This window comes from Falco naumanni, chromosome 13 (assembly GCF_017639655.2).
Source record: "Falco naumanni isolate bFalNau1 chromosome 13, bFalNau1.pat, whole genome shotgun sequence".
NCBI classification, from domain to species: Eukaryota; Metazoa; Chordata; class Aves; order Falconiformes; family Falconidae; genus Falco; species Falco naumanni.
Window position 1 is genome coordinate 25,470,656 of NC_054066.1, and position 20,152 is coordinate 25,490,807.

Here is a 20,152-nt window from a genome sequence, read left to right on the forward strand (position 1 = left end):
CAGTATTAAAATACTATTAAAATGCCTACTGTTAAAACATTCTCCTTCAATAAATGTTACAGGTACTTTAATATAACACGATAGGGGGAAATTATATTCAGATACTAGTATATGATTAGCAATGGATAACATTACTTAAAACAGATAATTCCTGCACAGGAAAAAAAAGATTCAGAAAGAGCTGATACTAGAATTCTTTCTGTGGGAGGAGGTACTTTAGTCTCAAACGGAACAGATAAAATCTAAGGCAACAATTCAACAACGCTGTATAACTTTGGAAACAAACACTTACTGCAGGAAGTACATAAAAGAATCATGTGGACTTACTATTTGTATGATTCTCCACCCACTTATTGATGTGGGTAGCTACAGCTGCACTTTGGCTGAAATCTACATTCTCTACTTCAGCTCTAAAGTATTTTTTCACCAACTGCAGAAATTTGTCACTGATATGAAATCCATTCTGTATGTAGAGAGAGTTAGCAATATTCAGAACATAATGACTTTCTTCAGAAGTTGCCATATCAGAAAGGTCCTTCAAGAAGGTAAACTCTTCACCTGAGAAAAGAAAAACAGCTTCAGTGTTTCAGAAAAGAAAATTATTCCACGATTTTTTCTGCTGGAAATTCACAGAGATATTTTGTGGAAAAAAACCAAACACCAAAAGGCAAAAATAAAAAAAACAAACCAACAAAAAGTAAGGTTTTTTTTTTAAATAAACTTGTTTCTAAACCTACACATACCTTCAGATCTGAAAGAACAATCTACAAGGCAGAACGTATTATGTAGAGCTTATTTTATCTACTACCTATAATTACATAATTAATGAGACATTCTGATCCCATCACAGACAAAACTATCAATGTTAGACCTTTCGACACCAAAAGAATAACGTATTAAACCTACAAGTCACACTTGTATGTCTTGCTACCACAAATTCTTAACAGAATTTTCGTTACATCCTAAAAGCCAGTTGTTTAACCTCAAGTTTTGAAACTAAGGACTTATCTGCAAAAAACAGGTCTAGAAATTCCCAGGATCCTGCATGGGGTAGTACAGAATCATTTACTTGAGTAATGAGGAATCCTGAGTAGGATTAAAGTAGTCTGCTTTAAGATAGGAAGCTTATATGTTGTGTCTACCTGAAGTTCAAATTCCTAATTGAAAACAAAACATACACACGCACAACCCCCCCCCCCCCCCAAAAAAAAAAAAAAAAAAATAATTTAAAAATTGCATGCAAACATATATTCCAAGCTGAAAATCATTTAGGTACTTTCACTGAATACCACTCACATGCAAGAATAGTGAATGGCCTAGCTCAAACCAACTGCATAACGTCTTCAGTTACAGCTAAGGGATAATTTATCAAAGTTTTTGGGACAAACTATCAAACCAAATATGTGCTGTAGTCTCCACAGAGAGGCATCATCTGTGCAGTGGTACTGCTAAACACATCTTAAAACACATATTCAGAAGTTCCTTCTTAAAAGTCCAGGGCGCTGTATGAATGAGCAATTTCATTCAGGTTTTAAACCAATTACTTTGATATCAAAATTCATAGAAATTGCCTCAAGTGATTTTTTTGCCATTGACTCATCCCCTCCATTTGCAGTCATATTACAGCTGCCTGCACTAACAGTGTGCTTGCACTCCACAGCACAGCACCACATCCAGATGCATGACTTAGCTCATCCCATACTGCAAACAGGACGGCGAGGTAGCATTGGTCTCTGCTAAAGAAATTCATCCCGTTTCTCAGAAAGGCTGAAGGGAACACGTGGCTTATTGTGCTGAAACAGCCAAGATACTTATATTTCCTAAATCAGTTTTTATATCTGTATGAGACACTACACAATGCAGACAGAACATGAGTGACAGAATTAGGACAAAGAACCTACAGGTTCTACCTACAAGAACCAAACAAGTTATGTCAAAGTAAGAGACATTTCCAGTTAAATTACTAAGATATTCATACCTTCTTATAAGCAGTATTTGTAAAACTACTGCTTTCCTCTTCAGGTTTCGTTATAATCCCTAAAAAGGATGTTCCTAAAAATCTCCTTATAATTCTAGAGGCAAAGGCAAGCTTATTTTGCAGACAGATATCAAGATCAACAGTTAACTGCAATCACTTAAGATTCAGGTGCCCAAGCCAGGGTTGTATGTTAGCACCTCTCAGCTTATGCAGAACCCACTGAAGCATGCTTCAGCATGCTCAGGCCATCAAACAGGATGCCAAGAAGCCTACTGATTAATAACCCATAGACATGACCGGGCCACCTCCGTCGCTGTTCAGGCATCTTTAAGACAAAAAGCATCATAGTAAAACATGATTAAAAGGCCTTACCATTTTTTAAGCTGTCAAAACCCAAGGAATGCCGAATTTCTTTCAAAGTGGTTCCATGGGCTCCAAGCTCTACCATTCCCATGGCTATTGCAATGCTCAGAGGAGAGAAAAGAATATTCTCATCTTCTCTTGAGGCTCGCAACTGATTGTAAACATTCACAGAAAGCTCAGCAATGGTTTCATCAGGAAAATTTGTCTTGAAGGCTTTGCTTTGTGTAACAAGTAAACACAAGAGTCCAAGGAAATACATGTCTTCAGATTCTAAGATCTGCAAGATAAATTTTAGAGAAAGTAAGTTAACCTTGTTTAAGTAATAGAAGATTCAACTTAAGAGAAAAAAGAATAGTAAACTTTAGCCTTAAATCTGTGTGGAAAAAAAACCTAGTTAGAGATCAATGCACAATTCAGTTATTTGGAGGAGACGCTAACACATATACTGCTCAAACTGAAGTAACAATCTATTCTGAAAAAAAAAAAACCCAACCTATTTCTTTATGTAACTATATATTTTTAAAATCTTTCAGCCATAGATTAATAAAAAAAAAAAAAAACTTGTATAGAAAATGACCTTGGAGATACAGCGACAGCCCTCCTACTTTCACTTTTTAATTTTGCTGTTGTCATTGTTAGGCAATGCTGGTCTGGAATTGGTATGTGTTTCTGTGCTTTTTCCACCAAGGAGATTTACAAATCCACATTTCTTTCCTTTGACCTTCCAGCAAGATGCAACTTAATCATCTAACTCACTCTAAGCCTCAAACTGGTAAAATTGTTTCAAGCAATGTAAGAGAGCTTGCTGACACTGGTGACAAACGAAATGTATCATGATGTTGCTCAGTTGCAAAACACATGGCAAGCAGCCAAAAATTATTTGAAAGAAAAACAAATCAGCCGATAGCAACAGTTCTCACTCTATCGCCACTTAGCTCATCACACAACTACTGATACTACAATTCCAGCTCCTGGAGCGGTGTATGTATGTCTCCATCTTTCCATTTTTGCCTTTAAACATCATGCTACCTTAGCATCTAACCCGCTTACTGCCAAGTGCGTTTTAGGACAGAACTATCAGGCCAACAGGGCTTGCATTTCAATGCCTTCTTTTTGCCACTTAGGATATCTCCAACATAGAACAAAGCAAAGATTCCTGAAGCAGCAAGTTTGTACAAGACTAAAAGCTTTAGTCCACAAGTGTTTACATATTGTTGTGCCAGTCTGCAGGGTTTGTGTGCATGGGACAAATCTGTGTGAATATACTATTCTGTTGCTCAACTGAAGTTAATTTGCATGCAGCCAGCCGAAGTGCCTCTGTCTTCTGCTTCCCAGCTCTCCCGTGTCTGCAGTTACTATGGGTTCCTACATACCTGACACACAGACCCTTAGTAAGCTTTATACAATACTTGTGTTATGCATTTCTTCTTCAAAGGACTATGTAGCATTATCTAATTAACTTGCACAGCACTGAATGATACATAATTTAAATCTTATTACTCACATTTTATAGCTGAGAAAATATGAAAAGCAACAGGGCACACATCCGTGCCTTGGCAGAAACTGATGCAGTGACTAGTTAAGATTCTTTCTGTTCCCCAGCCACAGAGCAGCCTTTTGTTTATTTTTGCACTGAGAAAATTAAATAGATGAACTGGTGCAGCAATCACACAAGCTGCAGGAGAAACGGACAGGCTCAGTGAGACATGGTAGGTAAAGCCTTGCTTCTCCCCTGCTCCACACCTCCTTTCTGATGATTGGTTCCATATATGTTAAGAAATATGCCCCTTCTCTCAATTTCTAAAAAGCCTTCCTCTGTTGCTGGCACCACTTCATCTCTCTGGGCCACCTGATCTATCTTTCTCTTGTTTCTTACCAAGATATCAAAAATATCCATCAAAGGCTCCAGTTTATTTAAGAATGGCACAGAGTAAATCATTGTCCTGGTTTTGGCTGGGATAGAGTTAATGATGTTCTTAGCAGCTAGTGCAATGCTGTGTTTTGGGTTTGGCGTGAGAACAGAGTTGATAGCACACTAATGTTCTTAGTATAAAACTTACCTAGCAACAAAGTCAAGGACTTTGCAGTTTCTCAGGCCCTGCCAGCGAGAGGGCTGCCAGGGCACGGGAAACTGGGAGGGGACACAGCCAGGACAGCTGACCCGAACTAGCCAAAGAAATATTCCATACCACACAATGTCATGCTGAGTATGTAAGCTGGGGTAAAAAGAAGAAGAAAGGGGGGGGACACACGTTCAGAGTGATGGTGTTTGTCTTCCCAAGTAACCATTACTCATGATGGATCCCTGCTTTCCTGGAGATGGCTGAACACCTGCCTGCCAGTGGAAAGTAGTGAATTAATTCCTTGTCTTGCTTTATCTATTAAACTGTCTTTATCTCAACCCATGACTTTTCTAACTTTTACTCTTGTGACCCTCTCCCCATCCCACTGGGGAGGTGGTGGGGTTGGTGAGCAAGTGGCTGCATGGTGCTTAGTCTCTGGCCGGGGTTAAGCCACAACAGTCATATAAGCATAAAGCACCAGCTTCATATTGTGCTTATTACTTGATGGCTACGTATTTCAGTACCCTTATGAAACTATCCAGCACTTCACACCATCCCATGGAAAACACTTCAGTCTCAGCCATGACCACTGCTATTTATTTCATGAAGACCACTGCAATCTTTTTATTGCCCAAAACATTATCAACATACCACAAACTTCCCCAATAACTGCTTTTCTTAATAGCAGTTAATTGAATTTTCTTTTTAACCTACCCATTTATTCATTATTGACTTAAAGATATTGTGGTTTCTGTTACAGAAAATAACCGGACTTCTCAGTTTTCTTTGTGATCATGGGCATTCTAGATTTCTTTATTTAAAAAAACCCACCAAACCACCAGAGCATGCCTCTCTCCCAGTGTTACGTAAGACTTCATTCAGCACATCACTGTGATAGACTAAGCCCAGGTATTAGCCTCTCATCCTAGAAGCTGTATAAGGCAAGAGAAAGGCTTATAAACTTACGACATGCAGGAGGTCTACAGTACTGTCAAAAACTGTACTCAAAAAATAGATAAGCAAAAACTTATCTTCCTTTTGTTGAGGATGAACCCAAAGCATCATCATGGCTTTTAAACTGGCCTGCAAATCTGGGGACTCTCACAACCTAATCTAAGCAAACAAGTGTTACTTAATGCGGATGCAATTATACAGATAGCTAAGCTTTCTCCACCCCTCTATCAAGAACTGTTTGAGCTCACTTTGAGACCTGAGAAGGTTACAACAGATGTAAGATAATGTTCCATTTTTAAAAAAGACATTTCCCCAGCCTTTTAGCCGCAGAGCCAGCTATTCAGCACGCCATCACCGATCCTTGTCATATGTGCTATTGTGAGACAGGCTTAAATAATTGCAAGGGGGAAGGAGGAGGAAAATTTATACATCTTAATTAAGTGCTTAACATGTAGGTTATACTATTTGAATGCTAATAAAATACTTGGTATCAGACAATGCTAAAACCCCCAAATTATAATCAAATTGAAGTCATCTTTCTTCCTGACCACTCTGGAAAAGCTCCTCATGCAAAATTATCAAATAATAATAATTATTTAGTTGGACAGAAAATAAAGTACATAGATGGGGAGAAATAACATTTATACTGAAATCCTCTTACAAAGTACCAAACACACTTAGTTGTAAAACACATGTTTAAATCCTGTTGATGGCAATGAAAGAGGTTAAGCTGTGAAGAATTGAAGTTGCCACTAGGAATGCCCCTTCCACATCACTTTTAGTCTAGAGAGGTTTTCTAAGAATTCACAGTGAAGTTCCCAATATACACATCCAGGGAGGTGGGAATGAGCACCCAGGTATAGGCAAAGAATGCAACCAGCTCTTTTGCTGGCAGTGCTCTCAATATATTTGTGAAAATATGTCTTTCTCACAATGTATGAACTAGTGCACGATGCAAGAGAAGATATTTTAGAGCAAACTAAAGATCTGTGGGTGATGATCAGTGGGGAGAAGGCTGTAGAACAGAACAGACACCTGATGAATCCTTGCCAGCCAATGTGAAAATGGTCAGATCTTATCCATATACTCTGATGTGTCTGTGGTAAATTCTTCAGTTCAACTCCTGCATTTCTGGTACAAGCATACGCTGTTCTACTGACAACAGGGAATCGAGCTCTTAATTATCATTCTAGTTGTAACAGTTACTGCTTCTCTGATTCCGCTTTACTTTAGGCTATATTAATTTTGGTTTTATGCTTCCCCATGCCTTTCCATGCAGCAGGTCTTGGTGCAATGAACAGCTGAGCACTTACTATGGTGCAGCATGTTCTCAGAATCTCTCTTCAGTAAGAGGGCACTGTGTTTTGTTTCCACAGCAGTACAGAAAACATTATTTAAATTGACTGCACCCTATTCACAAACATTCTTCAACTGACAGAAATGAAGCTGAACATTATGTAATGCATGCCCAGGAAGTTGAACACTTCCCACGAGTATCATCAAACTTTTTAGTCAGTTTTTTTAATTTCTCCTCAGAGTCATCCCCAGGGCAGTCTGTCACTGGTGGTCTGCATCAATAAAACCTAGTTAAATAATACCGCATCAGCTGAAAAGTCCACATTGAACAAAGTTTAAAAATCAAGAACCACCAGTTTCAAATGTTACTGCATTCATTGGCTACCTATACGAATGAAAAAAAAAGCTGTTAAAAATACTTTCAATCCTCAATCACACAGATGTGATACCATCAAAGATACCAATTTCACATTTGAGGGCCAGTCTCAGACAGAATGTAAGTTTTGTTTTATTTTATCTTAATTCATGCATGAACACCACTCTCCCACAAGGCAATCAAAGAATCAGTGCAAACAAACACTCTCCTTGCAACAGCCTCTTCCTGAAAAACTATTGTGTATGACAAACCTCTGTAGCAAGTGATGATTTGTGAGAATATTAGTTTTGCAACTGTTCTCAGGGAAAAAAAAAAAAAAGATAAAGCAGAAACAGAACACTAAACAATGGAGTATTGCTTCAAAAAGCTGATAAATACCTGTACCTCCAGATGAGACCTTATTGCACAGCTTTACCTGCGCAGGTGTTATTTGGTGACTTCTACCACAACTTCAGTGTAAATTGGTTTCTCTAACATACATACACTTCTTCACTGGATCACCAAGTTCACTCAGTCTGACATTCCTACATGATTCTTCCGGTGTTTCTGCTCTGGGTACAGAGAAATGCCTGTTTTGTCTGGGGTCGTCTTTTGCTTTTGGACACCGTTCTGTACATGGCTTAAGAGTTTCTTGGAGACAACTGAAATGAAAGGCACTCTTCTTTCTAAGTTTTTATTTTCTGTCACTCCCCCCACACATTACTTAGTAACAAAAAAAATAAAATAAAATATATTCCAGATATATGTTGTTCAGTAGGTACTTGCATTAAGGTCATGACTACTTCCATTCCTGGCAACTTTTTAATTCAGAATTTCAGAAATCTTCTGAAAGGATTTCATCAGTCCTTAAATTCAGCCTACTACACTTCCACAACAGGTCACAACCAGCTGAAAGGGCAGCATGCCTGTTTGTTGGCCCTGTGGCCAGCACAGATGTACTCCTGTATCTGGGCAGAAGGAACACCAGTTTTAGTAACGTCTGAAGAAAAACATTCATAGGCTAGAACACAGGACCGATTAACTATAGCACTTGCCTTTCCCCAAGCATAAGGCTGGAATGACTAAGAGGAAGTAAAACAACATCATCTCCTCACACCCACAAACCCTGAACTATTCAGTTCATTACATATGCTTTCAGAAAAATGCAAAAGGGACAAGCATCCGATGTAAGCCAAGATATTTTGAGAGCTAGCACATCAACAAACTCAAACTGGGTTCACACACATTAATTTTGAGGAGAACTGGACTCAGTGTAGGAAGGTGCCAAAAATTCAATTAAAGGTTGAATTCTAGTACCTTACGCATGCCAGACAGGTTGAAAAGGGGTTATAATTTCCTTGTCTTTTATACTGTAACAGACTGTGGGTTTTATAAAGCAACTCATTTATGGCTTTAAAAACCTACAAAATAAAGCTGTGATATATTGCCTAAGTTCTTCAGCACACAGACTAAACTAAGATTAGTTGCCTTAAAGATTACTCTTGGCTACATGCAAGCTAAACACTGAAGGTGTGGGAAGCACAGACGAGAAAAACTGCTGATTCCTTCTGATCAGTGTATAAAAGAAAAGCTTGGGGAGAAAAGCAAGCATGGTAACAGAACTGATTACATTCTCTCCTGTAACGAAGAGCATCTGCAGGAACTGACAGAAGTCTGGCAGAACAATTTTATAAAGCAAGAAATGACTTTACTTAGGGAGCAAGCCCTGCTGGTCAGAGGGAAAAAAACCCACCATCTATCTATCTAGGTAGGAGCTGGGTGTTTCCACCTTCCCCTCAAATCCAGCCAACAGTGTTTCACATTTCTGACAGATTAATTATGACAAGATAGAAGTTTGGTGAAATTCAGTCATTGCTGCCTTGCCAGTTAGTAAATATGATAATTGTCGCAGGCACCTTTGTTCTAGATGATTTCTTGTTGGGAATCATACCAAACAACACAATCTCAGAGGGACTGCAGAACTACTAATAACAATTTGGAAAATCACCACAGCTCTCCCTCCAAAAAGAAACCAGTGAACACCAGCAGAACCGAGGAGATGCACTAAGCAGTTAGCAGGATCATTAGCTGTTCACCAGGACCAGGCGGTGGTTGTCATGGCTACCCTGAAGGATGTGCCAAGGAGGCGTGCAGCCCTGAGGAAGAGCTCCTGGACTGGTTTAGACTTGCCTCGGGCATGCTGCCCTGACACAACAGGGGAACATGGCTGCTACCACAGATCTCAAGAATCTTACAGATCCACTCGATCAGTTTGTACTGCAGAAGAATAAAAGAATAAATTTTCAGTCTTTTCTTTGCCCAGGAATCCAACCTTTCAGATTTTTATTTCAAGATTAGGCAAAAATTACATCTCCAGCTAGCATTACTGGAGCAAAAGTATTCTCACATCTGGAATGCTGTGGTTTCACTTCTAGAAAATCCCACAGAAGTAATGTGGCACTTCCATCAGTTTCTTACTTTGTCCTTTTCCTCCCAATCATTCAGCCACTTCTGCCCTCCAGCACAGGGAATGACAGTGTACTGCGAAACAAAGCTGTAACCTGAGTTGCCTTCACCTGAAAAATAATTTCTTTTACATAACAAGTGAAAACAGGCAGCTATAGAGGGTACAGCAGTGCAAAGGCTAACCGCTGTAATCAAGCATCTAAATGGTAAATCTACATCCTACCAAGTGCTATAAAAGGGGCTACTTACACAACCCACTAGGGCATGCTTACACTGGAGCTGAGATATGGGAGAGCCTGCCTCAAGCTGACAGGAGGTAAACCAAAGTACCAGTTCTCAGAGCAACAGATATGCAATTCATGAGGTATTATTGCTTACAGCCAGAAGAATATACCCAAGGAAATGGGAGAATAACTAGAAGTCCATAAAATGTTGTAAATTACAGCTATCGTGGACAGTGCAAGCAGTACATGAAAGTGTCTACAACATACTTTGGTTACTGGAAATGGTGACAATCGTGAAATTATACATGCCTCTTGCCACCAGGCAGGTACATAAATGCTAACTATATGAGTTACATTTAGCCAGCAAGTCAACTCCTCCATATTAGGGCTGGTATTTACATTTTCCATGTTGCAAAAACATGTTTATCCCTAAAAGATGTTTATCCTTAGCTTATGTGAGCATATGACCTTGTCAGACAGAGATTCCACAGACACATCTAGAATCATTAAGTTTGTTTGAATCTGTTTCAGATATGTGCAATGACATCCATATTTGTCTGCACAAACATTAGTAATAAAGTTATGGGATTTTATCACCATCTGTCAGTTATGGAGTCATTGCCTTCTGGAGCAGAAAAGCTTGAGGTTAATTTCACTAGAAAGCAGCATAATAACCCTATATAAAATATTGGGTATTTAAACCTCTAGCATATAGTGACTAAGACAAAGAAGACTCTTTCTATTAAAAGTTTGGACTATACTAAATGCTTGCTCTCCAACAGATAGCAAGGCACAGCTGTCAGGATTCTTTATTTCTATTTTATGAATAACCCCGTAACACCAGAAACTTCAAGAAAACCTGAAAGGAAAATGGTACACTGAAAACTTTCATATTGACAATTTCTAACACTAAAACCACTTGGGATTTAAACTTTCATGGAGCTTGGCGCCGAGTCACTAACCTGCTGAAGTAATTATGCAAGCCAAAGTTGTTTTAATTGAGCTTCCTCAAGCATAATCCCTCAGCTCCAATTAAAAAATAAAAAGATATGTTGAGAAGCCATGTCCAAAATACTTAAAATTTGAATAGCCTAAAGCAAACATCTAAATCCACGTCTAGACAATTGAGAAAAGGTGGTCTTATTTCAAAATCCACTACTTTAAGGCCTGCAGTTGTGAGGACCCATACACAATTTCTCTATTTGTTTCTTCTGTCTAGAAGAGAGGATTTTTTAGAAATTGTTTGGCAACGTGCTTTTATTTGTGACGGCTACAACGCGCCCCACAAACTAAAAGCTATAAATAAGAATACACTAAATAACCAACCTCTGTGAAAGAAAAAAAATGAAGTATTTGGGGATTATAAAGGCTCAGAATTGGAAGTGTGCAGGTGGCCCTTCTGAGAAAGTCAACGAGGCCTGATTGGGGAGAGCCTCAAGGCTAGAAATTGAAATACTATACAGGATCTACTTTCAACAGATCAAAAGGGGGGTGGGGTGTCAAGTTCCATAGAAGCAGCTTAATCAGGGATAGATTGATTTCTTTAATATTGGGGTTTTTTACATATATTTTTCTGTGAGGTTTGTTAGTCCCATACACCACTCTGAACGAGATTACTCTCATGCATGCTAGTCTTGTGGTGAAGATGTTTACCCGATTTTACTATGGAAGGATAAACAATACCTAGACATAGGAGGTAAAGTTGCATCTTAGAGGCTCTCAAGAACCAATTCTGACAAGTTCTATTTTTGGAAATCTTCTTTTTCTTTTGAATGAAAAGGTCAACATAGTACTCCACTCACAGCATCTAGGGAAGATACCCCAAATGAGACAACAGCATTATTTCTCCTCCCCCAGGTTTCCTTAGGGCTGTTTGGGAAAGGTAGGGTGTGAACTGGTTGTCTAGTAGCTGTTTTCTAATAGAAGCAGCAGAGATAGCACACTGTAATCAGTTACTTTAGATACAACAACAACTTCTTGCCTGCTCTTGCATGTGCTGCAAATTCCCTTTCTTACAATAAGTCACATTTCTGTTATTTTACTGTGGATTTCAGTTGATCAGGAAGCTCCCAGAAGCAAGCTCCCAACTATAATTTAATTAAAAGGGCAGTAGCTAAGTTTCACCATATGCAACTGCCAGATGCAATCATTGCAGTTTAAGTCTAAAGGCGATGCTACTGCGTGTACTAGAGCGTAGTCTTATAAGCAATGAAAGCTCTCACTTATGTCACATATATTGCTGTAATGCATTACGATATTACAGTTTCAGCAGAACCAATAAATATTAATAATACATTCTGTGAAAGCATTTACAGCAAGTGAGTTTGGAATACAAAGTTTCATGTGCCATACCCTTTTTCTTGCAACTCTGTATTTATACATAGTCACTTGAGATATGTTACATTAGAATATATACTTTGCCTGGCATTATACAAGCTCTCACAGCCAATTTGAAACCTTCAAATGTTGGAGGACTGAAGGAGGACACTCAGTGGGGATAAAAAAAATACTGAACATGAGTCCCTCAGTACTCAGGGATTCATGGGAATAGGAGATACTGCATAAAAAGTACCTTAAAACTGCATCTCTTTGGAAGGGACTTGCTGAATGCATTTCAAAAGCCTACCAACCACCTGAAAAAAATGTAAATATCTTTAACAGTATGCAATGAGGAATGATAGTCTATAAATCATCTCAATGTAACAGAGAAGGTATATCTCGGCTGCAAAACACTGTTTCAAAAGTTCAAAGCAGAAGTTAATTCTTCGATATATTGTTTAGCTTCCTTCACCAGGACTTCAGAAGAAAAAAGATCAGCCTATGGTAAAACTACATCAACAAGATGAAGAAAGTAAATTAAAATGTATCAGGATTTCAGAAAAGAGTCTATCGCTTCATAAACTGAATGCAAGCGTGACATACAAACCAGCTTGCTTTCCTATAGAACAATACTGGCTTCAGACTTGCAATCAACATTGGGCTCCACTTACACTTAGGTAACGTCACTATCACCAGGAGAGTTGTTATTTGCTTACGTTAACACTACTTAGAGTGGAATTAGTTTTTTACGGTAACAAGATATACAGATTATTTTAGGAGGGAAAAAAAAGAAACCACCAATTAATCGTAGCATTAAAAGTAGATGTTGTACCCTGATTAATTACAATGGACAATTCATTGTTACAAGGACTGTTATTTATAACGCACGGACATTGCTTCTCAGCTTGATAGTCCATTTCGATACAGAAGATGCAAGACAGCAGCAGCCGCAGCTGTTGGTGAGCTTCCAGCCAGCTGCAATTACTCTTAGAAGCAACTGCATGTATCAGACAGAGCGTCACAACAGGCACAGTCCTGACAGCCAGCAACAGAACAGTATGAAACACTGGCCCACGCTCTCTCTCGAGCACAGCAGTATGCCAGCCCTGCTTCCCCAGCCACCCCGCAGCCCTGGCACCTTCCGTGCTGGCAGCTGCTCTGGAGCCAGCCTGGGGACCCTGTTGGCAGAGGTGGCCAGGCCATTACCATCCAGTTAATAGAGCTGTCCTGGCACAGCAGCTGATGCTGGACAGGGCCTATGAAAGGCTGTTTTTAAAAACAGAGTTGAAAAAGCTGTTTTGGCAAGTGTGCTGAGGCTGACCAACAGAGCCACAATTGATACAAAAATCCAAAATAAAAACAGCCTGTAAAGCTGGTCTCACACAAAAACTTCAGAGAGAAAAGGACAAGAAAGAAGAGTCACACAGAGGGTATTTACTTATGAACCAGCAAACAAGTACATTCCATCAAAGTCAGTAACACAAAAAAATATAGTGCTGCTATATAAGCTTCACCACTTCAAATATTTCTCTCAGATAACAGCATAAAATGTTACACAATAACGACTTTTTTTTTCCCCCTAAAAAAATACAGGAAAATCTGGATGCAAAATTCAGCTAGTAACAGAATTTTTCACTCTATTTCACACAGTGTAAAACTCCAAACAAGGCATATGATAAGGATTTCTTTTTGATGTGAAGCATGCTGATCACTGCTCTTCCCAAAGGGCTGAGAAGCATGGAGAGACCACATGGAGAACAAAATGAAACTTCCCCTCCTTCCTGACCTACAGACAATTCCAATTCTTTCCTCTTAGGGTTCAGCATCCCTGCTATCTGCTCAACCAAGAGTTTTCACGTATTTTCAAATATTTTAATGTGTCTCTTATCTCCGATTTCTTCAACACCAGAACTCCAGTTTTCTTCCACTTGAGAGCAGCTCTGCAAATCTCTAAAAAAAGAAAGCAGCTAGGGCATCACCCAATTACAGACACCAATACAGGCAACTGACCAACTCACATAGTATCTGGACAGGATGAAAAACCAGCTAGCATGGCATAGTGGGCAGAATTGCCACTAAAATCCTCACTTTTTTCTCCACATCATCATTCAAGTCCTTCCTCCCTCCTGCTTCTTCATAAGCATCTATGAGCTTACCAGCTTAAGAAAAAAGGAAACAGTAGTAGCCTCAAACTGTTCAAACTGGGGGAGCTGGCAGGGTATGAAGAAAAGGAGCAAACTCAGTGCTCTGCATGTGTTACTGAAATTGTTCAGAGAGAATATCTGGAACAATAGCAGTTTCAAGGGGTAAATGGGAGAGCTGGAAACTGAAAGAAAAAGGCAGAGAGGAAAAAACCCCGTTCCGTGCTGTGCAGGTATCTTACACACAACAGAAGACCTGCAACAACCAAAGAAATATAGCTTCTTCAGTTAGAGGCAAAAAAACAAGACTCATTTTACTTGGGTGTGTGTGTGAAATATTCACATTTTTGTTCTTACAGTTTTGTTTACCCTGGCCTTGGAGATCTGTAGCTGTCAATATACCCCTCTTGGCTCACCATGGACAAAACAGCTCAGTTTAGAGTCCAGTATTCAAGCTGTGCCTGGAAAATGGAATCTGGCCTTGAAGCACACTTCTGTGGATCACTGTTCATGCCTCATTGGTTTGTGTTTATGAGAACTGATGCTGTTCCAAGTATCCACTTGATGATGAGCCATTTAACCAACACATGTGGGGAGCTGAATTTGTCTTAATCTTGCTTATTCTCCCACACAAAAAAGCTTGTATCACGTTAGATCCAATTCTAAATGCTGAAGTAATTCACATGAACAAGAGCAATCATGAAGCACTGAAGAAACAGTCCGCTTCCATTGTTCACTGGCTCACATCTACACAGTCTCCCTGTGGCTATATGAACATATTTGTGCTATGTTGTACTGAGGGTGTTTGGGGATTTTTTTGCTTGGTTGGTTGGTTTTGGTTTCTTTTAAGATTTTTAAATGGGTTTTTATAATTCATAAACTCCAATACCTTACAGAAAGTAATCATTTCCAACACCCAGAATGAAAAACAAGGTTTGAAATCTCATTGTCTCTCCCTCCCAGAAACAGACTGTTTTCCAGCAAGTCTTAGGTGTTTCCTCTAGGATTTCCCATGGCAAGTTAATATTAATTCTACCTTTTGTTAGAGAGACAATAATTTTACTGCCATTTTTTGTAGTATAAGCTATGATTCATGCACGCTTAATATTTTACATTGATGGGTAATATACGCATTCTTATTAGAAATTAGGTTAATCTTTTTAAGTAGCGTGGCTTTGAAAAGTAAATAGGCTAACCTGAATTCTTCTGTCTGTAAGATCCCAATTTTCAAGATTTCCCACAGATTGACTGCTAATGTCTAAATTAAGGTGTTACATAGGTAAATGGACAGATGTACCTCACAGCAAGGAGTTTAGATCCAGTTTGTGCCAACCTGTTCCATTAACACAGTCACAGCTGAAAAGATATTTTAATTTTCAATCAATATACCTCAGCAGCAAACTCAGCCAACAATCAACTAGAATTCCTTGCCTCATACAGGCTTGCAATTGGTGCAGCTGTATGAGAAGTGTTGCCCATTTTTTTATTCACTACAGAACAGTTCTATTGGATCCAAATACACCCCAATGTGCAAATCATCAAAAGCTCACCTCTAATCACACGACGAATCTGTTAATCCTTGAAGAAGCACACAGAGACCAGCTGTACACCGTGTGGAAACTAGACTGTATACCTCTGCCCCCTGTCTCGTAATCAGAAAGTTTATCACTGTGATACAGGAAATGGTGTTTAAAATTATGGCTAGCCCACCTGCTAGAGGGACAGAAGCAGGCATAGTAGTAGAAATTAAAGGGGAAACATTACTTCCAGTATGAAACTATTCATCTGAAGTTTTTTTTAAGTTTATTTCTTCTTTGTTCAAAGTTCTCCAAGGCAGAATGTACAGGCTCTCCTCAAGTGAAGAACAATGCTCATAGTTTTGTTATTTTAAGCAGTAAACTCTCTGCATACAGGTGAAAGCAGCTCAACTGTATCAAGTGTCCAGTCCTGTTTGACATTCAATGGCACGGATTTCTGCATGACCTAAAGAGCAAACAGTAATCAGCCGAGACAACAGCTTCATGCTTGCTTTCATAAAAATACAGGGAAGCCAACTGCAGCAAATATCAAACCTTAAATAGGGGACGTCTCTTCTAGTTCCCAAAGGCTGCAGTAACAGACTATTAATAGATTAAAAGTGTACTACACATTTTCCCCCCAATGGTAAATTAAAACGCTAGACTTTAAACAATCCAGTCTTCACTGGATATCGAGTTGTAATATTTGCATGCTTACTGTGCCTACTAAACACAGAATTAATGATGTCAGGCACAACCATGCACTTGCCTAGGTAAGACTTAAATTTATGACTCTCTATAGCCAGAAATTAATAGCCTAACATTTGTTTTCCCATGATTCACAGGGATTCAGGAATTGTTATGATGTACTAGGAGGGGCAATTGAGAGACCTAGTAAAATAATGGATTAAGAAAACTCTCAGTACAGCAAGGCTTGAAAACACACTTATCACAACTGTAATTACAAGCCTGAGTGGCCACAGCTGATCCCTAAGCTCAAACACTGCTTACACTCCCATTCAGTGAGTCTGCATTAAGGAAAAATCTTTACTGTGGCCCTATTAAAGAAACATTTCCTTGTATTTGTTTTAAAGGTTCTACTAGTTTAACCTGTTTATATAGAAAGAGTCAGACCTTGATGTTACAAAATGAGAGCACTAACTACCTCAAAGTCCTCAGGTTGTTCAGATTTTCATAGGTCTCACCACTATCTTTTTGCTGGCTTGTTTCAGGAAGGGAACTGCAAACATATTCACCTGCTATTTGACATCAGCAACTCTACTCCCTCTAACTGCTGAGATTACTTTATTCAGGAATGCATACTAGAATTTTCTCCCCTGTAATGTCTTGATCAAAATGTGGATGTCTCAGTGTATTTGGTTTATGATATTGCAAACCAATTGTCAAAGAGGTCAAGCTGCTTACTGTAAAATAAAAGCTTATATTCTCAAGCAATACCTTTCAAAAAACAGTACTTTCTACGTAACTTTCTTCTAAGCTTGACTTGTGATAGCAGTCCAGCTGTTATTTTCTTAAGGCAAGTGCTTATTTTTTAATTGGACTAAAAATGATGCCAGTTGAGATAGCCAAGTATGCAAGTATTGTGGACTTAAAAGTTCACATACTGCCAGTTTGGGGATGTTTTATTTCAGGCTCTATCTCTGGTATCAACCATGGAGAAAGAAGAAAAAAAGCAATTAAAATATTAATCTGATTCTGTACACATAGTGGATGGGACAAGAAAACTCACAAACTGTAGTAAAAAAACGTCAGACTGGACTTTAACAATAGTATTTTGATAGCAAAGACAATGAAGCTGTGGAGTAAGTTGCCTGGGGAGCTCTCTAGATCTACCCATATCCACTAGATCCCTTTAAGAAGGCTAGACAAGCATGTCAGGAGTCAAGAGACAGTTGACTGTGACTTGGGAAAGCAGATGAACTAGAGAATTGAGTTTCTCATATACAGAATACATTTTCTCCGTCCTCCATATTCTGAAAAAGATACGTACACATACATGTATACATACACATGTACACCTCTACCCATATATATTCTATGCCCCCATTTTAAGAACCATAAAGCTATCTACCCTCTAAATACTGAAAAACAGTGCTGAAAAGGACTTTAGCGACCTAATGAATAGTGAACTCACATGGAAGATGCATGAGAGGGAAAGCAAGAGAAAAAGACTACATAAATACACTCCCAATCTATGTTCTGCACAAATGAAACAATTGTTAAGGGAACACCAAGAAAGGTGCAGCTCAAAAATCTCTATTGGTTCAATGATTTTGGAATTTTTTGCAAAGCAGGCAAATAAGGTTCAAATCTCTGTTCCTTATCAGGCATGGAAACACAGAAATAGTCACCATTTCCTGAGTTTTATGGCTGGCATACAAACCCCATTAGGAACCAGGTTCTGTTCACTATGCATCTTTGCTTTTAAATAGGCGGCCTGAAAAATGACATTTTCTTTTCCCCCTTGGCTTGAATTAGTATTACAAAAATATTTTGAGCTACTCAAAATTCTGCACGTTTAGCCACTCAGTCCGTAAGGGGGGAAAAAGTCAAATTACACAACCCAATTTGGCATTTAACATCCCAGGGCAAAGTCATTGTATGTTCACAGGAAGCATTAATAAACCTGGTTGATCTCACTTTATAAAGAGTTGCGATTACCATTTTTCAATAACTGAAGCTATGATACTTCTCATATCTTACAGATTTAAACCAAAATGGCAAAGACTACTTGAATTTAGCTCAAATGCCAGTTTATTGTGAACATGTTCTCTTTTTGTTCTTACATATCATGCCAAAATTCAGGGGTTGGATTTCTCAAAGTGCAGCGCACCAGAGCTCAGTTGAGAGCAAGCAGGAGTAGCCAAGCACGTGAGAAAACAAGCCTCTATTTTGGTGCTTAAATGGGAGGTAAATATTCCGGGGGGGGGGGGGGAAGGCACAAAAGAAGTATGCCTGTTCATTTTCAGAATTATTACATCTTAAGGACTATATGTAGAAATGGTCCCTTTTGCATTTCAGTTACTGAACACGTAAGTAGTATTTAAGAAGTTTCCTCTATGGAATAGAAAACATCACATATAATCCAAGACCCATTACAGCCAATTGAAGTACATTAATTCTATTGCAATTTGCATATATGAAATCTGCATGCACACATTACAAAACCTTTCATAGGTTCATAAAATTATTTTTTTTGTAATGAAAAGCATAAAGTCTATTTAAGGCGGAGCACATAACCTTTCTGCAAATGCAATACCACATATGAAGTTGAAAGACTCAAACTGAAGACAAAGATCTTTGGTTGCTGATACAGGAGGAATTTAGAGATAGAACAGACATTTATTTTCAAATATAAGGGATTAGCAATAAACAAAAAAAATGCTGTAATTACTCTGATCTGTTAGAACCCAAAAATGATTGCCATTTGGTGTATTTACCTCAGCAACCTGATGCCTTTCTTATGGGTTATTGATACTCAGCTTCTAAACTGCTACTGAAATACCACTAAGCAGTCGACTCTTGTTCAAATACCAACTTGGCTGCCTCTTTGTTTTGAAGATGGACAAAATAATTGTAAATTGCGACGTACTGCAATAGACTAGTAAACTCTAATGTTTCAATTATGAGTGAAAGTGAAGGGATACCTACAAAGGAAACAAAAATCGGTAACTTTTCTAGCCATACAGACACAATGGTTACAATGGAACAACATATAAGCAAACTTTATGAATTGTGTGCTAAATTATCTTCAGGTGTAAGTCTTCCAAGAAAATATACATATCATCAGCTTTTGTTATGCTTAGTTTGATAGAGAAACATGCTACCAACTCATCAGGTAATCACTTCCAATGTACCAAAGTATAGGAAGGTCTAAATACCAACTTACACAATAGGTACTAATGCTTGCAATCCCTCTTTCCATTACCAGATATAATAATGTCATAATTTTTGAAAGACATTTTTACTATATAGGGGCTACTGCTAATATCACTGTGCCAGGCCTTTTTACTAGAAACTTCCATAACTTATGCAGTGGTTCATCCAGTATATGTGCACAAGATTTGCCCAAGGTTAAGTCTTACAATTTTAATAGTTTTTCAGATAAAAATATTCAGATTTTTACTCAAAAACAAGAAATGGTTCTGTTTCCACAGAAACAGTTAATCTAGGCTAATCTGTTTCAGAGGCTACAACCCAACACTACTCAGGCCTAGAAATATTCTAAAACAAATGTAAAAAAATGTACAAACAAGAAAATAAGCGATTTCCCTAAGCATTTCCATAGCTCGCATAAAGACATCAATTACCATAGCTTGTCTTCTAAATTAATGATACACAGTGATGGATTATTCATGCAAGTCGGCCAGCTGAACATTATACTTTGACTCTGGAGAGAAAGTATAGCATATCTTAATTAACTATATTTTGTGTAAGCCAAAAGACAGAAAAAAA

The 20,152-nt window shown here is 38.5% G+C and overlaps 1 protein-coding gene across 5 annotated transcripts in view; it reads right to left on the reverse strand.

Moving 5' to 3' along the window:
* LOC121096593 (neuroserpin) overlaps nucleotides 1–20,152 on the reverse strand; it is a 51,594-nt gene that overhangs the window by 21,468 nt on the left and 9,974 nt on the right. For 4 of the 5 annotated variants that reach the window (XM_040612718.1, XM_040612719.1, XM_040612721.1 and 1 more), the window contains exons 2-3: nucleotides 2,351–2,618; nucleotides 328–558 (exon numbers count right to left, since the gene is read on the reverse strand). In XM_040612718.1, coding sequence (XP_040468652.1) covers nucleotides 328–558; nucleotides 2,351–2,600 — 481 coding nt within the window. In that variant the 5' untranslated portion in view covers nucleotides 2,601–2,618. Of the gene's footprint in view, nucleotides 1–327; nucleotides 559–2,350; nucleotides 2,619–12,271; nucleotides 12,305–20,152 lie in introns of those variants that run through there. The other variant, XM_040612722.1, reaches the window with a different exon arrangement.